The sequence below is a fragment of the Cyrtonyx montezumae genome, unplaced genomic scaffold (genome assembly GCF_038088225.1).
Source record: "Cyrtonyx montezumae isolate F1298 unplaced genomic scaffold, pur_monq_1.0 scaffold_2, whole genome shotgun sequence".
In the NCBI taxonomy this organism is placed as follows: domain Eukaryota; kingdom Metazoa; phylum Chordata; class Aves; order Galliformes; family Odontophoridae; genus Cyrtonyx; species Cyrtonyx montezumae.
In genome coordinates, this window is record NW_027071936.1 from 23,389,301 (window position 1) to 23,413,034 (window position 23,734).

General features: G+C 35.5%; 1 protein-coding gene across 1 annotated transcript in view; it reads right to left on the reverse strand.

The window, feature by feature from the left end:
- Positions 1-11,548: 11,548 nt before the first annotated feature.
- Positions 11,549-23,734, reverse strand: part of VEGFC (vascular endothelial growth factor C) — a 63,262-nt gene continuing 51,076 nt past the window's right edge. The window contains 4 exon segments of the mRNA XM_065736594.1: positions 11,549-12,143; positions 13,748-14,078; positions 14,379-14,488; positions 17,935-18,086. Coding sequence (XP_065592666.1) covers positions 12,029-12,143; positions 13,748-14,078; positions 14,379-14,488; positions 17,935-18,086 — 708 coding nt within the window. The 3' untranslated portion in view covers positions 11,549-12,028.

Below are 23,734 nucleotides of genomic sequence, written 5' to 3' on the forward strand. Positions count from 1 at the left end.
TAATGGAAGTTAATGCCCTGACTGCAGTGAGAAACTCTTGCTCTCCAGTGACCTTGGAGAAAATCTGCTTTCCAAAGGCACAATTCACCTATTTCAAGTGGCATTGTGGAAAAAAGCCAAAAGCTTTGAACCACAATTTCTTTTTCACAGGCAACTGAAGACAAATTTTATTAGATTGTTTTTTTCCCCAAAGAGACAGTAGCTACTATTCACTGACTCCACTCAGAGAAATGAGTGTAGAGGACTGGCCAACAAAGTCTTTCTTAACATTTAACTGACTGGGATGCTTACCATTCACTTTTTTTTTTTTTCCTTTGCCTTGCCTGAGGCCTTATACGTTGGTTACTGCCAGCTCTGAAAATAAATCTTTGCCCTTCTCAGGTAGAGAAAAGCAGGACGATCAGTAGAAAACCATTGCTGGGTTGGTCTGTTTGCCTCAATACATTTACTAGAAAATCTTGTGGCTATGGTACCAAGTACCTATGAAATTACTCACCCTGAAGTATTAAATAAGAAATAGAAGTATTTTAAAATGATCAGTGCACATAACTGTAAACTCAGATACTTCCTTTGCTTATGTATCTTTAAAGTGTGTTCAGTACAGTTGATCAGCTTTTTAGCTGTTAGCACAAATGTCCTGTGTCATCTTGATAACTAAGCCACCAGTGGGTAATAATTTAGCCTCTTTCAATTTTAAAAGGGATCTGTGTTGACACCATAATCATGCTAATTGTGCTGATAGACATCTGACTATTCTTTGCAGATGTTATCTGAATTGTTGTTTTCAATGTCAGACCTCTCTGTAAGCCCTTATTTTAAAATCTGTTCTAAATCAAATTGCTCTTTGGAATTCAGACCTCTGTAATGTGTGTTATTTTATGTGGATTATTTAAAGGACGGATTACAAATAAAATCAGTGTCAGTGGGATGTGGTAAAATTTTCCTTTAATGTGTGGTGGCCGGGCATGAAACCAGGAAAAGACCAAAGAAAATGGGGAACGAGTATAGACCAGCAATGAAGTGTGAAGAGAAAACTTGCAACTCTGCTGGTGCTATGCTTGGGTAGGAAGTGGTTTGCATAAAACTGGTAATTGGTGTCAGGTTTTCAGTAGAAGTTGGGTCGGTTTTCATTCAAAAACAAAACATAACAAAGCAAAATAAATAAATAAATGACCACATTGGCTGCAGTGAAAGTTCTGGAGTGCAGGAGCTGGACTATTCAATCTCTTTCAAAACTGAGGCAATCCTGAGGCAGTTAACTTCTTGGCGTATTGGAAGACCAAGGAGAGAAATGGAGATAGTTGCATACAGGAGTTATCAGCCAACTTCTTCCCGGATATCAAGTTGCATCTGTTACCATGGTAGATACATTTATGTACTTTATCCCTCTCAAGCAAGATATCTGGTAAATTTGTTGTTTTTTTAATATATTGCCCCTCCCTACTGATGATGATTCATGCATGTCCTAGACTTAAGAGCTCCTCTGCCTACTGACATTTTATCATGATATTTCAGTAACAGGAAGAGCTCTTAAGCAGCAGAGCAGAGTGGTTTAATAGGTTAAGTTACCCTTTTTCTAAATTCTACAAAAGGCAGTTCTGGAGGTTGCTCTGTCAATGGCTGTGGATTCAGGAATATGCCTGTTATGCCACTTCAGGTGCGACTCTGTGGAGCCCTTCAGCTGCAGTGCCTCGCAGAGAAAAACTGACTCTTATGACTTAAATGGCTTCTTGTAGCATGCCCTTCCTCATTCCTCTTGAAGAAGAAACTAGTTCAGGAGAGCTCTGGCTAGACAAAGGGCAATAGCACTGATGGGTGGAGCAGGTGTTAGAGCTGGTGAGACCATTCAGGCAGTTTCAGCAAGGCTTTGAAAATTTGTCCTCAATTACGATGCCTTGAGTTCTAGTTTGTATCTGTGTGTGGTAATTGCACGTAGGGTGAAAAGATTTTTATTTGTTCTGACTCGAGTGGAATTCTCCAAAATTATTCCTGATTTTATCAAACATGACAGAAACATAGCCTAAAGTTTGCCATGCTAAAAAGTCTATGTCAGTGCCTAGTGCTGTGATTTCTGTTTTCAGGGATGCATTCAGAAAAAAATAAAATCAAGTACTTTGCTAAATGAAATGATTACTGTTATACAGAATAATTTCTGTATTCATACGTTCCTTACAGGTTTAGGGAAATTAAATTTCATTCATGTTTGGCACATCATGTGCATAACCCAATAGAGTTTAAGGTCTTGTTTTACACATCAGCACTGGGAATCAGGAATTTCCCAACAGAATGCAGTCACAAAAAATGAATTAGCACTGACGCAGAGCTCATGACCTCCTTGGCGCCATGGGGCTACATTTAGCCAGTTTCCTGAAAGGATATAGTTCAAGTAAAGTTTCTCTCTGATACCTAATGTAATTCATATGATCACATTTGCTTTTCCTTTAACTTCTTCTATAGGAGTGACTTAAAAAGAAAAAAAATAATAATTTTTAATACTTACATGAATACCATTCCCTGGCTGAAAATAAGATTTAATTCCATTGCCTTTGTATTTGCCCTGTTTGACAGTTAAGTCCAACTTTTTGTTATTTCAGCAGACTTCAAACGTGTAATAAATAAATTTCCACTGGGTTGGCACTTCCTTCTTGCTTCCTGATGTAGGGGTTGATTGTTCTTTGCATGTCTCTTGGGATTTTATGAGCCTTCTCAGAATGACTGACTTGACCACAAATTCAACCACCATAATTTTCAGAAATGGTTCACACAGAAAATGCAGTAGAGGCCATTTTTAGAACAATAGCAATGGCTTCATATTGTATGAGATCAAATGCCTTCTCAGGTGTAGCAGGAGATACAAACAATGATGGAATTGACTCAAAATATTGCAGTTCATGAGATTAGAGTGAGTCATGGAAGAGGCTGTAACTGTGGAAATGTTTACGTTCTTATTCCAGTGCAACTTCTCTTTTTACAAGAAGAGTCTTTATGTACATGCATGAAAATACTAATGTTGATTTGACTAGTTAGCGGGTGTTACAGGGATAAAGAAATTATCAAATTTATTTATTTGAGTGTATCTTAAGGTAAGAAAATAGTGAAATTCTATTCATGAAAGTGAACTAGCTAAAAAATATGACTTAATAATTAAATATCTCAGGAGGAATAAGGAAAGAAACCAAAGTATTAAAATGGTTAACTGAGAAAGCAAAAGATGTCTGTTGGATAAGTATATTCTGGCCTTTCTTGGCCTTCTTTTGTATCTGCCAGCCCTGAACGATGCACCAGATATACTTGGTATCTAAAATGGAGAGAAAGAAATTCCTATATTCAGTCACAGAAATAATCTTCTTATATTCTACTAACTATTCAGTAGCATCAGTGCACACATATATATGTTTAACTAACTGGTCAGTAATGGAATATTGATTCTTATTTAATAAAACACCATTAATAAAATAAATTATGCTGGATAGCTCAGAAGAGTTGTTAACGTTGGAGTTTTCGTCTCTCCTCCTTTCTTGGGTTCTTCTGGCCACAGCTTAGTCTAATTTCTCTACCATGCAAAATATTTGTAAAAAAGTCCGTTTCCAATGAGGAAATTTTGATGGGAAAATATGCCTAAGCAATGATATGTTAATTTAATCCTTGAATCATCTATGTTGAAAAATATTCAGAATCAACAAGTCCATGCATCAACCTTCCCTACCAAGTCCTGTTTCTAAACTATGTCCCTTAGTACAACATCCATGGTTTTCTTATATAGTGCTAGGGATGAGAGGTTTGGGAAACTCAAAAAATTCTTAAAGAAATTCAAATTTCACTGTATTATTTGTCATCTGTCTCAGTTTATCCAAAATACAATTTTAAATAAAATGCTATTCCAAATAGAGGGCAAAACCATTTTAAAAATTACATGAAGTAAATGTTTTGTAGCTGTGAATGATGCATAACTATAACTCTTATACAGACTATTAAAAATACAACTGGAAAGCATTTCAAGCGACTCAAAAGTAAGCATCAAATGTGCATTTAATTTTTAGAAACAATAAAGAAAAAAATGCATTTTTTTAATGCGTTAAACACATTATATTTAACACTGATTTTAAGTCTTAATTATTATTGTTATTTAGTAAACAAGTGGTTGTTCTACTTGTGGAGAAAGTGTACCCCACATTTTTTGCCAGGAGCTGTGACTTCTGTTAAAGGGAGTAGCAAAGTCTAATAGCTGTTCAAATTCATGTGTGAATTATTTTTATTAATTTATATTGGACTCTGTTAGTGCTGAAATGTTATATATGTGTCTCTTGGGAGCCTTGGGTTTTAGGGGAAGCTCTCCTACTCATAATACTGTTAAGTGTATGAGACTAGCAGAAGGTTTGTGGCATGGGCTGCTTGAGGCAGGGGTCAACCTATGTGCTTGATGTCTATTGGGACCTGCTGTCCGGAGGTACTCAAAGAGCAGTGGACTTCAGCTTCTGCACCACTGCCAGGGCTCTGCCTTCTCTCAACTCTTTGAGAAACGTAGTGACCTGTGGCTCTTAGGAGTGTGCAACTTTGGGTATGTGACTCACGGATCAGTGTCATGCTTGAAACTTCAGATACAGGTTTCCTCTGCTTAAATGTCAAAACAAAACAAAACAAAAAGTTGTTAAAGCTGTCGTCATAGCCATTCGCTTGGGAATAGGTGGGTACCTGACTACTGTGCAGATGTTGTGCTAATGAGCATAACATTGTATAATTTTCCTACCACAGAAAGAAACCTCAACAGCTTTGATTCAAAGCAATCATGTTTCCTGTTTTCATTCACCAGTTTTACTACACTGTGTAGAAAGACATAGCTGGAATTTTATATTCAGTATAAGCAACTGTTGTACGAGTTTATACTTGATAAGTAAATGAGCTCAGAAATATTTTTATAGGCTGTCGTTTACTGAGAAGCACTGAAGCAACTTAATTTGCTAATGTATCTGTTCCCTTTATAATCAAGACAGTTCAACCATTTTCATGATTATTTTATGCCCAAGGGGATAGCTGTGGTTGTAACTAAAACTTAACTAGTATTCTAGACTGACAGTGAAATTAGAAAGGGAAAATTACTTTCAGCAGAGCTGCTTTTTCTTATTTTTTCTGATCAACTTGCATGAACTTAAAAAGTTATTATTAAGAGAACAGAACTTAGTTTTATCTCTGTGGTTCAATAATTAAAGTAGATGTACGTACAATTGTATGAAAGCTGATATTATTTTCATATCTGCTTCTAAAAGAAGGTAATTAACGGAGATTCTAGGTATCAGCTTTGCAATTTAAGTATCTAAAATTCTGAATCACTGAGTTAAATTTTGAGACTGTATGGCTCTCCTAAGAGAGAGTAGCTCCTAAGCACAGAACTAAGCACAGTTCCAACCCAAGCCATTCTATGCTTCTTCCAATGGCAGCATATTACTAGAGAAGAAGTAATCAGGTTGTCCAACACAGCATGGGCTGTTGTGTGAGCAAGGGGCAAAGAGTCTCAGTTCCCATCTTGAGATGGGAAGATTCACTCAAATAATGGTACAGCCAATGACTAAAAACCCAGTAGTGGGCCATTAATTGCTATTCAAAGATTGTCTATGGATTGTCTATGAAAGTATGCGTAGCAGGTAAAAGGAGAGAGAAACTCATGTAGACATAACCTAATATTTGACATGGAATTACATTTCAGAAGTATTACATAATATGTACTTGCTTAGAAAAATTATACATACATAGATTTCTTACAGATTATACAGTAGTAGGTAAATAAACACTTCTCTGAATTCTTTCATAATATGTTCTGGGAGTAGTAGATGGTGCATTATGGGAAAACAGGGATGCTCAGGAAGTTTAGAGAATTCCTGCAGTGATGGGTAATTTCAAAGACCTACTACAGGGCTCATGTCTTTGCTCATCCATAATGATCTATTGTCTAATGAAATAGGAAGCAGTTTGAAACAATAGTTTTTCCTGAATATTCATTTTATTTTGAAACTCAAATCTCTGGTAGTTGTTGACCTTGTTTATCTCTCTCTATATATATGCATAGGTAGGTACATGTATGTATATCTTTGCATTTTATTTCTATAAATACTTTAAAAATTATGCTGTACCTTTATCTATAAATGTAGTGAACCTGCTGTAGTGGAGGGGACTGAACTTGATGATCTCCAGAGGTCCCTTCCAACCCCTACGATTCTGTGACACAGTACATTCCTTATCTAAATGTATACCTTCAGGAATTTATCAGGTATTGGCCAAAATAGTAGAAAAACAGCTTTACTGTACTCTTTAAAAGGAGTAGTCATGTTCTTTTTATTATATTTACACAGCAATTAAGAACACCAAATACAGGAATTACTTTTTGGAGGGCTCTCTTAACTTAAGTATCTGTTTGTTTGACTTGGACGTTGGTACCTAAATTCTGCCTGTGAAGCATTAGTATGAGATTTAATTCTGTGTGAATGTTCACTGAAGTTACTGACAATCCCCCCATTATGTGAAGGGGGAAAAAAATATATTTTTTTATTACTATTCTAAGGCTGCAGTGCATTATTTTTCTCACTGTATTCTGTGCTCTTTTTCAGATGCAGCCATTCCCTTTTCCTCAAGAGCTGGACCGTGACATGGATTTTTTTTTGGATGTGGGCAGCTTCCTGCAGCCAGCTGGGATTGTATCAGGAGTTAAGGTTAGGCACTGAAGGTAAACTTTCTGAAAGATTTTGTAGTAACTTATGGACTTGATGATTACGACTTGATGATTACACGTAGTTCTTTCCTTCTTGAACATTTAGTGCTGCTGGAAAAACTTGTAAAGAATAGGAGTGCTTGATGACGTTTACCAGGCCTTGCTACTGTGAAGACTGATCACAGCCATGCCATTAAAATGAATAATCCCATTTAAATCAGAGGAAGGAATCAGTGATGTCAGCGGCAAGCTATGTCCTGCAGATGTAATGGTTTTGACTTGCTTTTGGCTAAACTCGTCTTGATGATCATCTCAGAGGTCAGTAGATCTTAAGATTTTCTTTTAAAATTTATTTTTTTCATTTCCATTTGATCTCAGTGTAGCACTGATCACAAGATTTTAGAGGTATGTTCCTAAAGTCACCTTGTCTGCCCTTGAGCCCTGGCATTTTTCCATGCAGCGTGTATGAGGCTAAACAGTTCCAAGCTGCTGTGAGGGCTGCATGAGTGCCATGTTAGACTGGAGACAGCTTACAGTGGAATCATAGGTTGTATTTTGTAAAGAGTTACCATACATTTATGATGTACATCTCCTTCTGTTTTGAGTATAACTTGCTAGTGTTTTCTGTGTTATTTTTATTTGCAAACTTGCTTTAGGAAAATCTCAACTGTGTAATCGGTTTTATTATTGTTTCCTTGGTCGATGGGATTTACAGCCTTTGATTGTGATGCTTCAAGTCATTCACTTTCAGTCTTTTTAACACTTCTTTCATGTATTTATACCTGAAAAGTATCACTAGAAATTCAGAAACAGTTTAATCCATCTGGTTGGATGATTATCTAAAAAATCCTGAAAGGGGTCTTAATAGCAATATAGAGGAAAGCAGTTGGAGAAGTTAATTTCCCTTTTAGCCTTCCTTATGGGGAGACTGAGATAAGGTCCAGAAATCTAAGAGAAATAATTTAAGTTGAGAAAGGGGGCAAAGGGTAAGAGTTCAATGACCACAATTGCCTGATACAAATGCAGAGAATGGACACAGTTTGCTGAAACTGGGATGAAAGGTCAATATCTGTAATGAACAGATTCAGGCCTTACCCAGGAAAAATGTCTGAAGCTACACAATGTGACTTTCATGACAGTGTTTTGCTTAGTAGAATGCAGAATAAATGGTAATGTACAATTACCATACAATCAGAGATTTCCAGGCAAGTTTGCCAACAAATGGCAATGCTTATGTAAAACAGCAAAGCATTGTGTTTGAAGAGTAGTTTCGTTCTGTAATGCACTGTTTTATTGTGATCTACTGCATTCTTTATCTTAAGTAATGTCTCCTGATTCATGGCTACAGACTACAGATAAAATGTACATTTTTACAGTGATAAATTATTTAAATCTCAGGAACTATGCTATTGTAAATTTGGTGCTTGTTACTGCTCAGATTCCATTACAATATTTGGTGTGAAAATATAGATGAGTCCAGATATGCTACAGTATAATAACGTTTTAATCTATACAGAGCTGTTATAATAACTAGTGTAGTCTGGAGTCTTTAGCCTGTAGTAAACTAGCCTCATTTTCTTAGGCTTTTGTTCAGATTTATTACATTTTAAAAAGTAGTTAAATACCTAGTCTACTTCATCACTCAGTCAGAGGATTGCCATATATTTTTTCAAGTTGTTTTCAAGTTTTATCTGAAATTGGAAAAGAGAATGAAAGCAATCAATGAAATATATTTTTCAAATATAATTTTTACTTTTTTAATTAAGCAGTAATTCTCCAAAAGAATGGTAATGCAGTGGAACAGGCTGCCCAGGGGGGCAGTGGAGACACCATCCCTGGTGGTTTTTCAAGAAATGTGTAGACATAGCACTGACGGATGTGATTTATTGGGTAATATTGGTGGTGGCTGGATGGTTGGACAAGACAATCTTAGAGGTCTTTTCCAGCCTTAAGGATTCAATGAGTCTACTTTTAGCTTTTGACATAGAACTGATAGCTAGGTATCATGCCAGAAAATTACATAGGACAATGTTAAAATTCATTAAAATGTTATCGTTGGGATTTGAAGACTGAAAATGAAAATAGCAAAAGCAATCCTCAAGTTTTTATTGCAGAGTTAGTGCAAAATAAATTGTATATATGATTGTCACCCATGGTTTTAGGTTTTTATTTTTATTTTTTAGGGTGCATCTTCTGATTTCTCTATATATTTAATAATAAGTAGAGAATTAAGAATGTAAATGAACCTGAAAATTCCAAGGAGCTTAAAATTAAATAATACTTCAAGATGAAAATGCAGTCAATTGTGTGCATGCACTACTCAACTAATCTGCGTATCTTCAAGAATTCCTGACCAGTCCCCTGCCCAAACATAAATCTGGTCTGTAATAAATTTCAAAAGTCAGGTCTTTAATTTCTTTATGTCTTAGCTTTCCTTAGCCATTTACAATATTTATGTTCAAATCTCTTAAGCTAAAAATTAAAAAAAAAAAGTTCATTCAAGAAAGTAAGTTGCCTTTAGCTTTGGAATATCTTTTTCAGTCGAAATGCAAATAATTGCTGAAATAGAGTGATTTTTAGTAGCTCTTTTATTGTAATGAATGCATTTCAAATTATTTCAAGTGGGCATTGTTCTGTTCAGTGGGCTTCCTGATGTTTTTTTTTTTCCTCTACAGTATTATAACATTTACTTTTTTAACCTACATACCTGTTGGATTGCAGTTTTGCCCAGTTGCTGCTTGTGTTCTCATTTTTAACCACAAGTACGTATTAATTAACCTGTTAGATACTGAATTACTTAGCTTCTGTTCCTGGTTTCAGATTTGTTTTGTCATTCTTCTATGTTGAATATTGGTAGAAACTAGGAAGCTTACTTTGGGAGGTTTACCTACAGTTTGTTTTCTTAAAGCTTCACTAAAATTTGCTTTTTAATTGACTTCTTAAGGTATTCTTTTGCTTCTTTTAAGCTGCTAAGACATAGGAGATGTATGATTTTTAATAACACTGGATGAAGTTTCAGCTATTGGCCTCTTGCAATTAGACTGCTGTTGCCAATTTTATCACTGATGATTTGCATGACTAATAATCTAATGAAAAGGAAGTAGAGTCTGGTTGTACTATTATGAAGTTGTAGGCTGGAATGCAACCTGCATTCAGTTGCTGAGGGAAAACAGTAATAAACACAATACCTCAGTATTTGTATGCCTAAGCTTCATGCTATTTGATTAATATATAGCTGGTCTTTTATTTAGAATAGTTTAAGGAGTTGTGTTATGTGAGGATGCAATTATCCAGCAAACCTCAATGGTCTAGGAAATAACTGGAAATACTATCTACCTTAATAAAAAGAGAGAGAGAGAAAAGGAGTTGCTGCTTTGAACCAGCAGTTGAATATAACGACATATAGATGTATTTTAGTAGATCTTCCTACTACCACAAAAATCTTGCTTCACTTCTTTTTCTACGCACAATAAAGCTTGCATAATTTAGCACCTCCCTTCCAATTTCTGAAACATTTTAATTTTGAATAGATTGTTCTATATGCATTGCTATTACTGTAAAAGTTAAAAGTCTTACCTCTTCATAAAAGTTGTAGATGTTTGATTTTGCATTTACTTTAACAAAGAGAGTCCTGACAATTTTTTTTTTTTTATGTAGACAGGATGTTCATCCATACTGGACTGGTGGAAGTCCTTTCATGTCCCCAGTGGAGTGTAAAACGCATTATTTTCCTTCAAACTATTTTTGTACACACAGATTTTAGCCCAGGATAGCTGACTAACTCTATGAAAAAGTAAAAGAGCATCAAAGCTCGCTGAATTATTTTAGTAGTATACAGCCTGTAACATTAAAAATATACTGACATTTCTATTTTCATACTAATAACTTTCAGTAGATCATTTTTTATATTATTATTTATTATTTCTGGCACTGTACCAACATGCTATCATTAGCTTAAAACAAAAACAAAATAAACCTGATTTTTTTTTTTCTTCTAATACAAATTGTTAAAAGGACTACATTCCATAATGTCCCAGAATTTAATGCTTAGAATGTACAGGGTTTTTTTTTTTTTTTTTTTTTTAAGTTTGTTGTTCTGCTCTTTAGGGCTGTATGTGATACAATACTCAGTATTTGTATTTACAGTGTCTGGACGAAGCCAAAGCCATAGAATACTGAGAGGCAGGGAGTGTGAAGTGATGTGGGGAGAGACCTTAGATAAATAGGCACCCCCACTGTGTTGGAATTTCTCTCCCGAACACCTGCAAAACCCTGAAAGTTTAGGAATTTTAAGACGATTATGATTGCAGCTTCTTCAAATCCTAAGAAGGAAGAAATTATTTTGGGCTTATGCCTACTGAGCAATGCTCAAAACTATTAGGGAGAAAGAGAGACATCCAAGTCCTTATCTACAGATACTCACATCTGGCCTCCTGGAAGAGAAGAGCGCTGCGCCCTGTCACCCAGAACTGGAAATCACGTGAGTACTGGAGAACTGTAGCCTGGGATGTGTAGTCTGTCTCTTCTCAGTGTATCTTCCTCTTGGAAAGCTGGAGTTCACGTAACTGCGACTGATAGGACCACAGGACCCAGGAAGCATAGCCAGGACAAGAAGAAAATAAAGAATGTACATTTTGGAACATGACTGGCTGCTGTGGACCTTATACGTGCTCAAGGTACGTGCAAGATCTGCAATGTTTTTATTAGTTACTGACTGTATTGCTTTGCTGGTTTCATCCCAAGGGCAGAAGTATCACTGGACTACAAAACATTACATCTTTGTATTTCAAACGCTATATACAACAGCTCCGAGGAAACATCTCTGAAGTTTTCCTTTTATAAAAGTGCTTTCTCGTAACATCTTTCTCTTCTTTCTTAGGGCTCTGGTGATGTAGGCAGATGGATCAAACGTTCTCATTATCATATAATACAATTTCCATTTTATTTTAAACATACTTTGCATGATATAAAAATATTGATCACAGTGAGCTTTAACAATTGTTACTGCTATAAACAAATGCTGCACAATGGTTTTAGTGGAAATAAATTATATAGTCATTATCTCTTTAAAAAAATCACAAGAAGTAGAACCTAGGCTGTTTGGTCATTGGCAGAAAATAAGTCCTTACTGAGTTCTTTATAAAACGTGAACCCCAGTTATTTTCTACATTTGCTTTCCACATCTTGAGGAAAGCACAATGTGTCTGTCTCTGAAAGCCCCACAGGGTCTCTGATGAACATTTAATTCCAAGTATTTGCCAAGTTTCTGTTGTTCTCTTGTTCTAATGGAAAAAATGTACACCAAAATAGCAAGTAGTGCTTTCTTTGCTAATTCATCAGTGGTCTTTTCCAATATGTGGGTACACAGCGGCACACTTCTTCACTAAAATAAAATCCAGCATCACAGCGTTTCGTTCGGACTGTACACGGTGGTCTGTAACAACTGAAAGAATGAAAAGCAGGCATTAATACAACGGGATATTTATATCAACCAGGAGTATAAATTAATGGGCATTTATTTCCATGAATACACATTCTTCGTATACTTGCAACCACTTTGAATTGGCCTATTCTTCACAAAAGACAATGCCATGTTACTGAGGATAAATAGATTGATTTCAAGAGATTTTCAAGAATATTTTTAAAGTGTTGCCTGGTTATAGCTTCATTCAAACCTTGTTTCTTTCTCTCTAATTTTGAGGATAGATAGTGTTATTTTTCAATTTTTTCTGCTATCAGCTTACCATATGCTATCCTGTCAAGTCTGAGGTGGCAATCCAGAGTTGTTTGACAGTTGAGCCTGCCATTTTCCTACTCCAGACTGTTCCTTAATTCTTTGCTAATGCAGTGGGTCTGCGTTACCCTGTTTACGGTATGTATGTTTATGTCACCTCATATCCTGAATATTACAACATAACTTTCTTCAGGCTGCAAACTCCTTCAGCCACTCTCTGATTTTAGCAGTGCTACATCTTTACTTCATTTATACTTCATGTGCATTCTGAAGTAAGATCAGGGCCTATGTGCTTAAGAAAACTTCAAAAAAAAGGAGCACAAATAGCCTATTTTAGATTAAAATTAGTTCAACAACAAAAAGCATTAAAGCACATATACCTAAAAAGTGGGAGAATTTCTCCTTGACTGAAGAACAGACTTATACAAAGATAGTATCTGCGGTTGTCCCTGAACTCCTCTTCCTTTTCCTTTTTTATTTTTTTTATTCAATTAAAACGAGAACGTGACCTAAAGTAACCTTACAATAACAATGCTAAATATGTTCTAGCATATAATGGAGACAAAGTAGAAGTCTGGTTGTTGTTTTTTGTGTTGTTTTTTTTTTTTCAGACACTGGCAATGAGTCAAAAGAGAAAAGTATAAGTTTCAAATTTCAACACAGTTATACTTAAAACGTGCATTTAAATGGGTGCCTGTTTGTTATGATCTATTGCTAACTTCTGTTCAAAACCAATACAGTATAACTCTATTAAGGCCATTTCAGAATCCTTTTTTCCCCAGGCAATTTTTTGATTCAGGCTTGAGGCTACTCTTGTCATTGCTGCAGGTAAGTTAATGTGCTGCATGCTTGGTTTGGATACCAAGTTATCACTTTGCAATAAATTTGTTTATTATATGAGGTCTGGATTACAGTTGCATTACTTCAAGCTGCTTAGTTCAACCAGTGAACCTGACTATGAAGAAAGCAATAAGGAATGAGGAAGGCTGCAAACATGGTATTCATTAACTAGTCACATCTTGTTCAGTGTTTTCAGTGCTAATAATCCTAGATTATTTCACCACTGTGGTCTCTGTAACTAAGAGAGTAACATTACTTTGTGCCACTTCACTCGACACAGTAATGCTTATACAGATACCTGAGATCAGCTTAACAGCTCCTCTTTGGGATGATAAAAGTCACAGAAGATAAAACTGAATTTGAGAGACCTACAATTCAGTTATGGCTACAAAATTATTCGATTAAAAAAAGCTAACACAATCCCAAATTTTATACCTTAGATACACTAAAAGGGCTAAAGACTGATGTTTTACCTGCATGTCTGGTGATGAAATCTTTTTCCTTTTAAGAAACATTTATTGGGAGATTCTATACATTCGCAGGTGCATTTTGCAGGATTTAGTGGCTGATGCTTGGGACAGGTCTTTTTACACACACACTGGCACTTTTCTTCATCAAATTCCTTGTTGGGCCCACAGGAAGCGGGAAGCAGTTTGTTTTTGCACGTGCACTGACATGATGCCCTGTCTAATTCCTTGTGAGGACCACAGCTTGAGGGCCGCACACCTCCTTTGCAGACACATTGACAGGTTTCTTCATCCAGCACTTTGTGGGGCCCACAAATATGGAATCCTTCAGACGTGTCTGGAAATGCAGCAGAGAAGTTGCACAGTTATCAGAAGTGTGTATTTTCCTACTCTTGTATTTTTATGTGAAAAAACAACTTCCATTCATACTTCTCACGGTTCATATAAATATAAATCAAATATACATAAACATATTTATATTTGTATTTTGATTTATTATATATAAATATAAATCAGAAGACAAGCAATGTAATGCTATAAATAAAAAATCAACTATTTATTTATCTAACTCATAATTTTTTCTTTAGGCAAATCAAAATATGGAACTACATTTAATCATCTAAGCGAAACTACTCACCAGAATCTCCAAGGTGTGAAGAGAAACCAAAATCGTGCTGTGCCAAGCATCTGCAAATCTGATTATTCCAGACATGATTTTTTGGACAGGTCTTGTTTGCCACATGACACCTATTGAATGAAATATACTGCTCATTTATTGCTATAATAACAACAACAAAAAGATTTTAGGTGCTGTTTCCATTTACATACGCTCCATTACAAAACTCTTTTATAGTCTTAATTTTTACTCCTATCAAGACAGTAACTAGTTAGTTCTCCCCCTGCACAGGAACGTTCAACTGTTTGCTGAAGATACCACCTCACCTTTCAAGTTTTAGCTCTGACTTCCAAAAAACAATGTGAGTGCTCTCTAACTCTTCTTTACACATCAGTATAAAAATAATTGTATGTTAGATACCACATAGGTGGGAGCAGGCAGAATTTTCTGCATTGCTTTTGGCAGTACAAACGTTTTCTTTATATATAGGTATAAAACAATTGACAGTAATTTCTGAATCACTGTTGTAGGCCAAACTCAAATTTCTAAAACGTAATCCAATTATCGCTTTCCCTTCTTTATGCAAAAGTTGTGTCATTAACTGATTATTTCTTATCAGCCACTCAGATCTTGGACCCCTTTCTTGGCTGTAAAGATTTGGACTTCATTAGTAATGAAGTCACTTCAGACATGAGAGAAAATAAACCATTTAGCATTTAGTTTTCTGTACCTGCAGAGTCTTGCAGCCAAAGAAAGCAAAAAGTCCCAACAGTAGCTGTTTGCTTTTCAAAGGATGTGAAACTCAGTAAGTCCACCACATAAGGAATATTTGTAAGTATTATCTGATCTTCCTTCCTTGTAATTTCTTTATCACTACAGTTGCCATTACAACTCTTAATGAGTCATGCCTAACTTCATGCATCCAAGCTGTGTCATCTATTCTTTATTTCCATAGTATTTCTAAAATTCTCATCTGTTAGACATAATCCATTTTAGGTACTTTCTCCTTTCCATGAGAGAAGCAGCATTACTCACTCATTGAAAAATGCAGGTGCTAGGACATTCTTCGTCGATTATCATTCAAGAATACCACTCCCCTTCACCACATTAAACAGCACTTTTTCTGTAGTTTACCGTCACCCTGCACCACCTCACGCTTTATCAACCTGGTGTTTCCTGATTTCACTCCACTAATGATCTCATCCTTGCTCCCTTGCTTGGCACACGTGTCCTTTTACCTGTCTCCTGTTTCAGCTTGAGAAATGACACAGAGAATTTACAGGCCTATGGTGGTATTTTGTTTAAAAGCTGAATACACACAAAAACCTGGAGCAGCTTGGCCAAACCAAGCACATTTAAAATGGCTGAATGTTAACGTGACTTATTTTAGGAAAGTTCAAGAAGGCTTAAAAAAAAAAAATCAAATCGGAGAAAAAAACCTTTCAAAAAAATTTACTACTACTTTTCACATTTTCAACATAAAATATAACAGCTTGCTAAGTCACGTTACCTGGCATACAAGACAGAAACATATAGCATTTACAATATACGTCTAAAATGTGCGTGTTAACTCTCTAACCACCTTCCTTACTTGCACTACCATGGGAAAAGAGACCTGAACAACATATACTGAAGAATCTGCACTGTTCTCGTGCTCCACTTCTAGACCCTACTCCCTGCAAAATCACCAAATTTCTAAAACAAAGTATCAAATTTCAAACTGAGTTGCAAATCTTGATGAAATTCTATGTAAGCAGAGAAGGATAGAGTTTAAGAAGCCATTAATCCAGAAGGTATCCTGAAACGCCAGTTAGCATGAACTGACATGCCTCAGCTGTACAAGTTTGTAGAGGTAGCTACCACGTATTTATTACAAGGAAATAAATGGAACAAAGCAGAACAGGTAAAGATGTGGGCCTTAATTCACATGATCAAGCTGTGCAGAAAACATATTTCATAAAAAAAAGGTCAACTTTTTAATCTTCTTCCATCTTACAAGTAATTTTTCTCTTCTTTCTAACGTGTAGCATGACACATACAGACTACCAGATCCCAAATGTTAGCACCCTAAAAACAAATTTTATATTTTTCTTTTCAATAATACATAAGATAATTACCATATCTCTGTTAAAATGAGCATGCACAGAAATAGATGTACACATGCAGACCTGCCACTGTAACATGAGCAGTATATGTGAGGCAAAAACCTCTGCCTCCACTAAAATACACAGTGGGATTCCAAAAAGCATTCTGACACGCATCATAAATCGCTTTTAGTTTAAAAATTAGGGCTTCTTTTAAAAGGAACATATTAAAAAACAAACATACAAAAAAACAAAACAGCCTAATTGCTTCAAGATTCTGGAAACAAAAGTAAAAACAGTGCTTAACAATAAACAAGGCCTTTATGTGTTCAAGTTTAGCATTATAGGAACGTGAGTAGTCTGAAACCTCTATTCTTTAACTATAGGTAGCTGTTTCCTGGCTAGAATAAAGTCTTACCATAATTACAGCTGCTCTTAGCATGGAAGCACTGAGAAGCTGCCAAGAGTCAGCATAATTTGACTTTATTATTGACTCTTAGGTTTTGAGTTTTTATAATCTATTAATTATCCAATTAATTAACTACTAGATTTATTCCCTAATGTTCTCTTAATCCACTGTTCATAATCCACATCTTGACGAACCAACTCAACAATCTGAATTCAAACAGAACATAATCCATGTTGAGCTTGAACACATCAGAGCCCATCCAGACTTTAACTGACTGAAAACACGCAAAGAGGAAGACTCAGCTCATTTCTATGGGCATTTTAAACTGTTCATTTGCCTTATTAAAAATGAATATAATTAATTCCAAGTTAGATTTAGTCACTTCTATAAAGCAACCATTAGTCTGTTATCTAAATGTTACCTATTTAATATTTATTCATCATGAAATCAAACACTTGGTCCTCTAAAATTATGGAAATGAGGGCTTCAAGTGTTAAAATACTTCTGGGAGTTTTCCTGTCAAAATCACCAAGCCTATGGACTAACTGAACAAATCTATTTGCCAGTTCTGTAGACTACCCATTAACACTTCATTTCCCCTTCCCACTCTTTTCACTTCTGACAGGATTCTTCTTTTAACAGTGTAGGACTTTTTGGTTGTTAATATTTTATTTTAAAAGGAAAATACAGTTCGAGGGAGAAATATTATCTATTTATCTGTAAAAAAAAAATCAAACAAACCTATTTTTGAATAGTTTTCCATTGTAATTATTATTAAAAGTGATTTTGTTATTTACTTTAAAACCTTAATTTCATTTTAGCTGTTTCCTTCGAGTACAGGTAAACCGACTCATTATTTTTCATTTTCTACTGACCTATCCCTAGTTTTCACACTGGGCAAAAAGGTACTCAGCTAATTACTTCAATAACAGTCTTTTCTTGTAAAACAATATCAAAATGTATTTGGCTATTATTGATACATAGAAGTTTACTTATCTTAACTGTGAAAGCTTCCAGCAATATTTTATACTTAATTATACAGGCTTTCTTACAATGCAAAAGGAAAGACAAGTCTCATACTTACTGGGTTTGTGTTGCTGGCAAGGAACGTCTTATGATAGAATGAACTTGTCTGTAAACATCCAACTTAGACATGCATCTGCAGGACGTGTGATTGGCAAAACTGACAGTTACAGGTTTGGGGCCATGAGAGAGAGGCACTGTAATCTCAAACAACTACAGAAGGGAAAGCAAAGAGAAGAAAAGAATTTGTTTATAGTCTAGTAACAGTACAACTGAAGATAATACAGTGATATGTATACAGACACAGCCATCAAGAATTTAATCTTGTGTTTTTCTTCTCCAGTATAATTCAGTGAAACACTTAATTGAACTGCTAAATCATTATTTCATTAAAAAAGTCTAACATTTTTAATGTTAAATCCTATTACATGCCTGTTTGCATACTATGACATTCAAATCAAAGTTATCAAAGTTGCTAAGAAAATGTATGATGAACTCATTCTTCTATAGGAAATAACTTCAAATTGGCAGACCTTTTAATATTTGAAACACAGTATTTGGAATATGCTTCAGAAAGTTGGGAAACAAGAATAATTTTAAGAATGAATAGACTACAGCATAATACATCGGGTGCAAAATGACAGAGCTTGTTTATAACAGCAGCATGTTGGATTTAGAGAAAACATTTTTGGATGAATAAACGTTGATATACATCAGAAAGTATATTTTTCCTTTCTAGTATTTATATAAATGAAAATTATATTGTCACCTAATGGAACGCATACTGAATATTTTCCCAGAACATTAAGAAACAATCTGTTTTAAAATATTCATGTATGCTAATTAATGCAATCCCAATTTTAGTGAGAGACGTAGCTTAACAATCGATGACTTCAATGGTGCCTCGTGGAAAACCTAATCATATAATAATATAATAATCATATAATAATAGAAAACAATTCAGAAGACCTAAGTTAAGAAAGTGAGGAGACTTCAAGACTCAGTACTCTACTGAGAAGTTAGGACACACTTTTACGTCAAAGTTCCTTGTAATTTATAACTTTTATAGTGTGGCAGACAAGCTGCATGCTAAAGTAACCAAAAAAAAAAAAAGCAAGTATAATTTTAAATGATTCAGACTGCAAAGCACATCTACAGGATAACTTGAACATAAAATCTTGCACAGAATTACATAAGTGAGCCTGGGTGCTGACAGGCATGCAGGTGCAGCACTGTGGTGTGTACTCATCAAGTACCCGCAAGGTATAAGTGTGCTTGTACAGCCCATGGTGAAGATCATATTATTGCCATACCTAAATTATACAGCTTAAGCCTAAGCTTTCTAAAGTGTTGTCTACTATGACAAATATCAGTGTAACAAAATGAATTCTGGCACTATTTAGTGACTGAATTTTTTAAAAGTTTTAAGTTAGGAGTGTCATCATAAAACAATAAACGCAAATAATTCTGACAACTCAGTTCTGCTACAGAGGATTACAATGCTATTAGCTTTACCTCAAGAACTACTTCATCTCTTGTTTTAGTGTTCGTGAAAAATAGTTTTCACTTCTGCATACAGTACTTATTTGAGTAGGAAGATGCTGAGGTCTTTGGCTCTCTCTGTTTTAAAATCTTGATCTCTAATCATATGGCAAAAGTCATCTTTTCAAGAATTCCATGTCTTTTAATTTTTTTTCTTTCAAAAAGTTGTGTGTACAGAAGGATGGTACAACTTTTTAAGTCCTCTTGGCTATCTATAAATCCATAGATGAAGAATTCTTAATATTAAGTATCTTTAAAAAAAACCCTGATAATTCTTCATATGAACTAAAGGTCAGGACAACTAGTATGCAGCTTTCTCTGCTCTCATAGCATTATGAATTTGCTACTCCAAAGCAAAAATAAAAACCCACTACAGAGAGAACTGACAAAACTTAGTAGCTAAAGAAAAGCGTGGTTATTTGCATGGAACAGTCTATAGCTATTTGAAATAAAAGGGCATGCTTTGTTCTTCCCCTGTTCTTGGAGCACATTGGTTTGCCACACTGCAAAATCTAACAGAATCCACACCACTGGAGTGGGCAATGTAGGATGCCAATCACAATCCCCAAGCACTTGCTGGGCTTCTGGAATACACTGAAGTAAATTTCACTAAAAATCCTAACACTTCCAGAGTGCGAGCTGAAGATGTGAATTAGCATTTATTGTTTCATCTAAATTTATCCATTCATTTAAAATGTGAAAGGTATCACTTTAGAGATGAATATTGATAACAAATATTACCATTCACAGGTACACCACAAAAAATCCTCGCTAAGTAATGGAAATGTAAACTGGCTTCCTTGTTCTCATTGATCATTTCCAATTTATTCTACTGAATACTGTTAAAGGCCATATATTTTACAACATCTTCTGGTAGCTACTGTTTATAAGTAGAGTCAACAAAACAAAGCCAACGATTTATCTTAGAAGTGATATTATACTTCATGCACTTTAGGGAAGTGCAGAAGATGATATGCTGATTAGCATTTCAGAAAGCAATAAAACCAGATCTGTTTTCCTCAGTGGAAATCACAGAAGTAAAACAATGAAATTGGATTTGTTGCCTTGTTTGTCCTTCACCTTTTAGTATCTCTGCATAAGCTCCTAGGAGACTATATTCTGATGCATGCTGAAAAGAAAGGAAATATTTATCTTTATCTAAAGAAAACATATCAAGAAGGGATTTCACAAGAAATATATCATCAAAAAGTAGTCTGTTACAGAAAATGTATTATATATTCAGAATAATTCTGCTTAAATAATCTTTGGTATTTTGAAATAACACTCCTGAAAAATAACCAATGTTCTGGCCTCAGCTGTGCTAGCAGCACCTCTAAACCCAATGAACCTGTTTAAGTGAAAGTTGAATATACATAAGCTGGGTTTGAATCATCATCACAAGAAATCATTTCAAATTTGGTAAGAGCTGACCTTCTGTAACGCTTTCTGGTTTTGTCAGCACCTCTAATTTATTTCTTGCTATTCTTCAGAACAGTGATTTCAACATCTTTTGTCACTAAAGGGCATATTTAGTAACATCTAATCACCAAATATCAAGATCTAGAAACAACTTTTGTATGAGAAACATACCATACACCATAACATCTATGAAGCTTCTTTTCTGGCACTATTGTGGGTTGTCTACTGCCCCTGTGGAGTGTACTTCCTTCTGGAGAGAAGTTGTCTGCTGTTTTGGTCTGATTGCCCCATTCACTAAAGAACCTATTTTACTTGTATGTTCAAAGGCCCAAATCTTCCCCTCCCTTCAAATAAAAAATTCAACTAATTCATGCTACAGGCAATAAGGTGAAGGATATTTCAATGGCTTAGGGAGCCATTAATAAAGACAGACATTCAGGATACAAGACTGCAAAGAATTAGATTCTATCTCCAAAAAATGAAGAGATCTAATGGTAAGTAGATATTAGGTCAGGTTATTTCAAGGTGGAGAGTCTTTATGGTGCACATTTTTGAGAAAAATAATAATTATAGTACATTAAACAGCAAATTAAAGTACATAAAATGACCCTAATAGATTAGACTTGCCCATGCTGTTCTATACCTGTGTGCTACCGACACTGCACTAAGGTCAGAAAACAGATGGAAAACAACCATCGCAGCAACACATAGTGATAACTAAAGAGTACTATATTTACTGCTTCTTGAAGCAAAAAAAACCCAAAACAATAGCTCAGCTGAGAAACCTTGATGTTTTAAAACAAGGAAGAGTCTTCAAATTTTGACTTGAGGTCAGCTAAATTCACCAGTGGTGACTGTAAGACATTTTCAAACTTATCACTACATATTTAAATTTATAGGAAAATAACATGTCCATGTACTATTTTTATGCTAATTTGTATTGCCTTTCTGACTTTTACAGCTGTCATTTTGTACTAAAAAAATCCCATAGAATCTAAAGATCACTTGATAAGACTATTTATCTCTCCAACTTTTTTTTTTCTGAGCACAATAATAAATGAAAAAGAGTAACAGAAAGAGGAAATGAAAACCCCTATAATGAATGAGCATTCACATCACAAATCTACAGGTAATAGTTTGAAAATAATATTTATCCCAGCATAAATCTTTCAAACTATCCAAAATTGAAATATTCATCTTCAGAAATGAAGACAGGTTCATTTTTCTTCATATATTTGGACTACAGCCATTAGAGTCTATTGTTACAGTCCACAGATATTCTTATAAATGTCTGGGCATTTAATCACTTTTTATTCTCAGTACTGATTTTAAGCAAAAATTCAAGTAATTTTTTCATTAATGTATTTCACAAACCCTTCAATGTCAGCAAGAGATATCTAGTCATCTTAAACTCATACCAACTTTAGAATATGTGTAATGTTAAAATGCATACTATTCACAAGAAACAGCACTGAAACACAAACACAATTTGTACTTTAAAAGACTTGGAAAGTCTGATTTTATTTTATTTTATTCTTTTTTGTTGTTGTTCAGACGAGTTGAGGAGACCTGTAATTTCTCTGCCTCAAACACAGCCTGTAATCAGGTGTATTTTTGGCTTAATTAATACTTAACCTTCATACCACTATACCAGCCAAAACTAAAAGGCAGCTTATCCTACAGACCTGAATGTCAGCTTCTCCTGCTGGTATTTTCTGCCTCTTGGAAAAGAGATGCATGCAATTAAACAACTGTTCAAAGTAACACAGAGGTAAGAGAATAATTAGATCCCTTCCAGAAGCATGAATGCTGTTAAAGCCTATTTTTCCCCTGAACTTCAATTTTTTAATACGTGAATTATTTTATAAATCTGAGCTCAAAGATAAAAAAAACATATGCTCTGTGTTGTACTTCTTAGGTGAGAAACACAACCAGAGGAGACGAGGCCAAGGTAGCCCTGACTTGTTCTATCCAAGCAATCTTGACCTGTGGCACTCCACAATCTGCAATTACTGTGATGACAAGTGCAACAGTCACTCCCCTTCCCAGACTCTGTGTTCCTTCAGCTACCCTTGCAAGACCTTCCTGGCTAGAACCATGTCGCTGACTCCTTCCAGCTCCCACACTGGCAGAATTCTTCCTTCACTCAGTTACAAGAGCTGGAGTTACAGAAATAAGGGTGGAACACACCAGAACTCAGAGTGATTTCAACTTTAAACAAAATAAATGCAATAGCAGAAAGGACTCTCCTACTCTTGATCCAAAAAAGCTATCAGCATCCCAGTCAAAGAAAAATTCACATATAATCATCCTCACTGATCCTTAGGAAGGCAAGTATTTTTTATTAACTGCTTTGATAATTCCCTTCAGATTAACAGGAGCTCATGCCATACTTTCCAGAAAGAAAAATCTTGATGTCTATACAAAGCATATATTATTTGCTTCAGTGACTAAACTGATTTATTTAGCACTATTGTGAAAGGTGGGCCTGGGTGAACCTAATGAGGTTCAACACAGTAATGAGCAAGGTTTTGCACTTGGGCCCAAGAAATCTCAGGCATTTATACAGACTGGAAGGAGCAGTCCTTGAGACAGGCTTGTAGAGAAGGACCTGAGGGTCCTGATGGATGAAAAACTTAACATGAGCCAGCAGTGTGTTCTTGCAGCTCGGAAAGCAAATGGTATCTTGGGCTCTATCAGAAGAGGAGTGGCCAGCAGGGACAGGGAGGCGATTGTCCCTCTCTACTCTGCTCCTGTGAGGCCCCATCTGGAGTACTGTGTTCAGGACTGGAGCCCTCAGTACAAGAAAGACCCCTAGGGAGCTGTTGGAGACGGTCCAGAGGAGGGCCACAGAGATGATCAGAGGGCTGGAGCACCTCCCCTACAAAGACAGGCTGAGG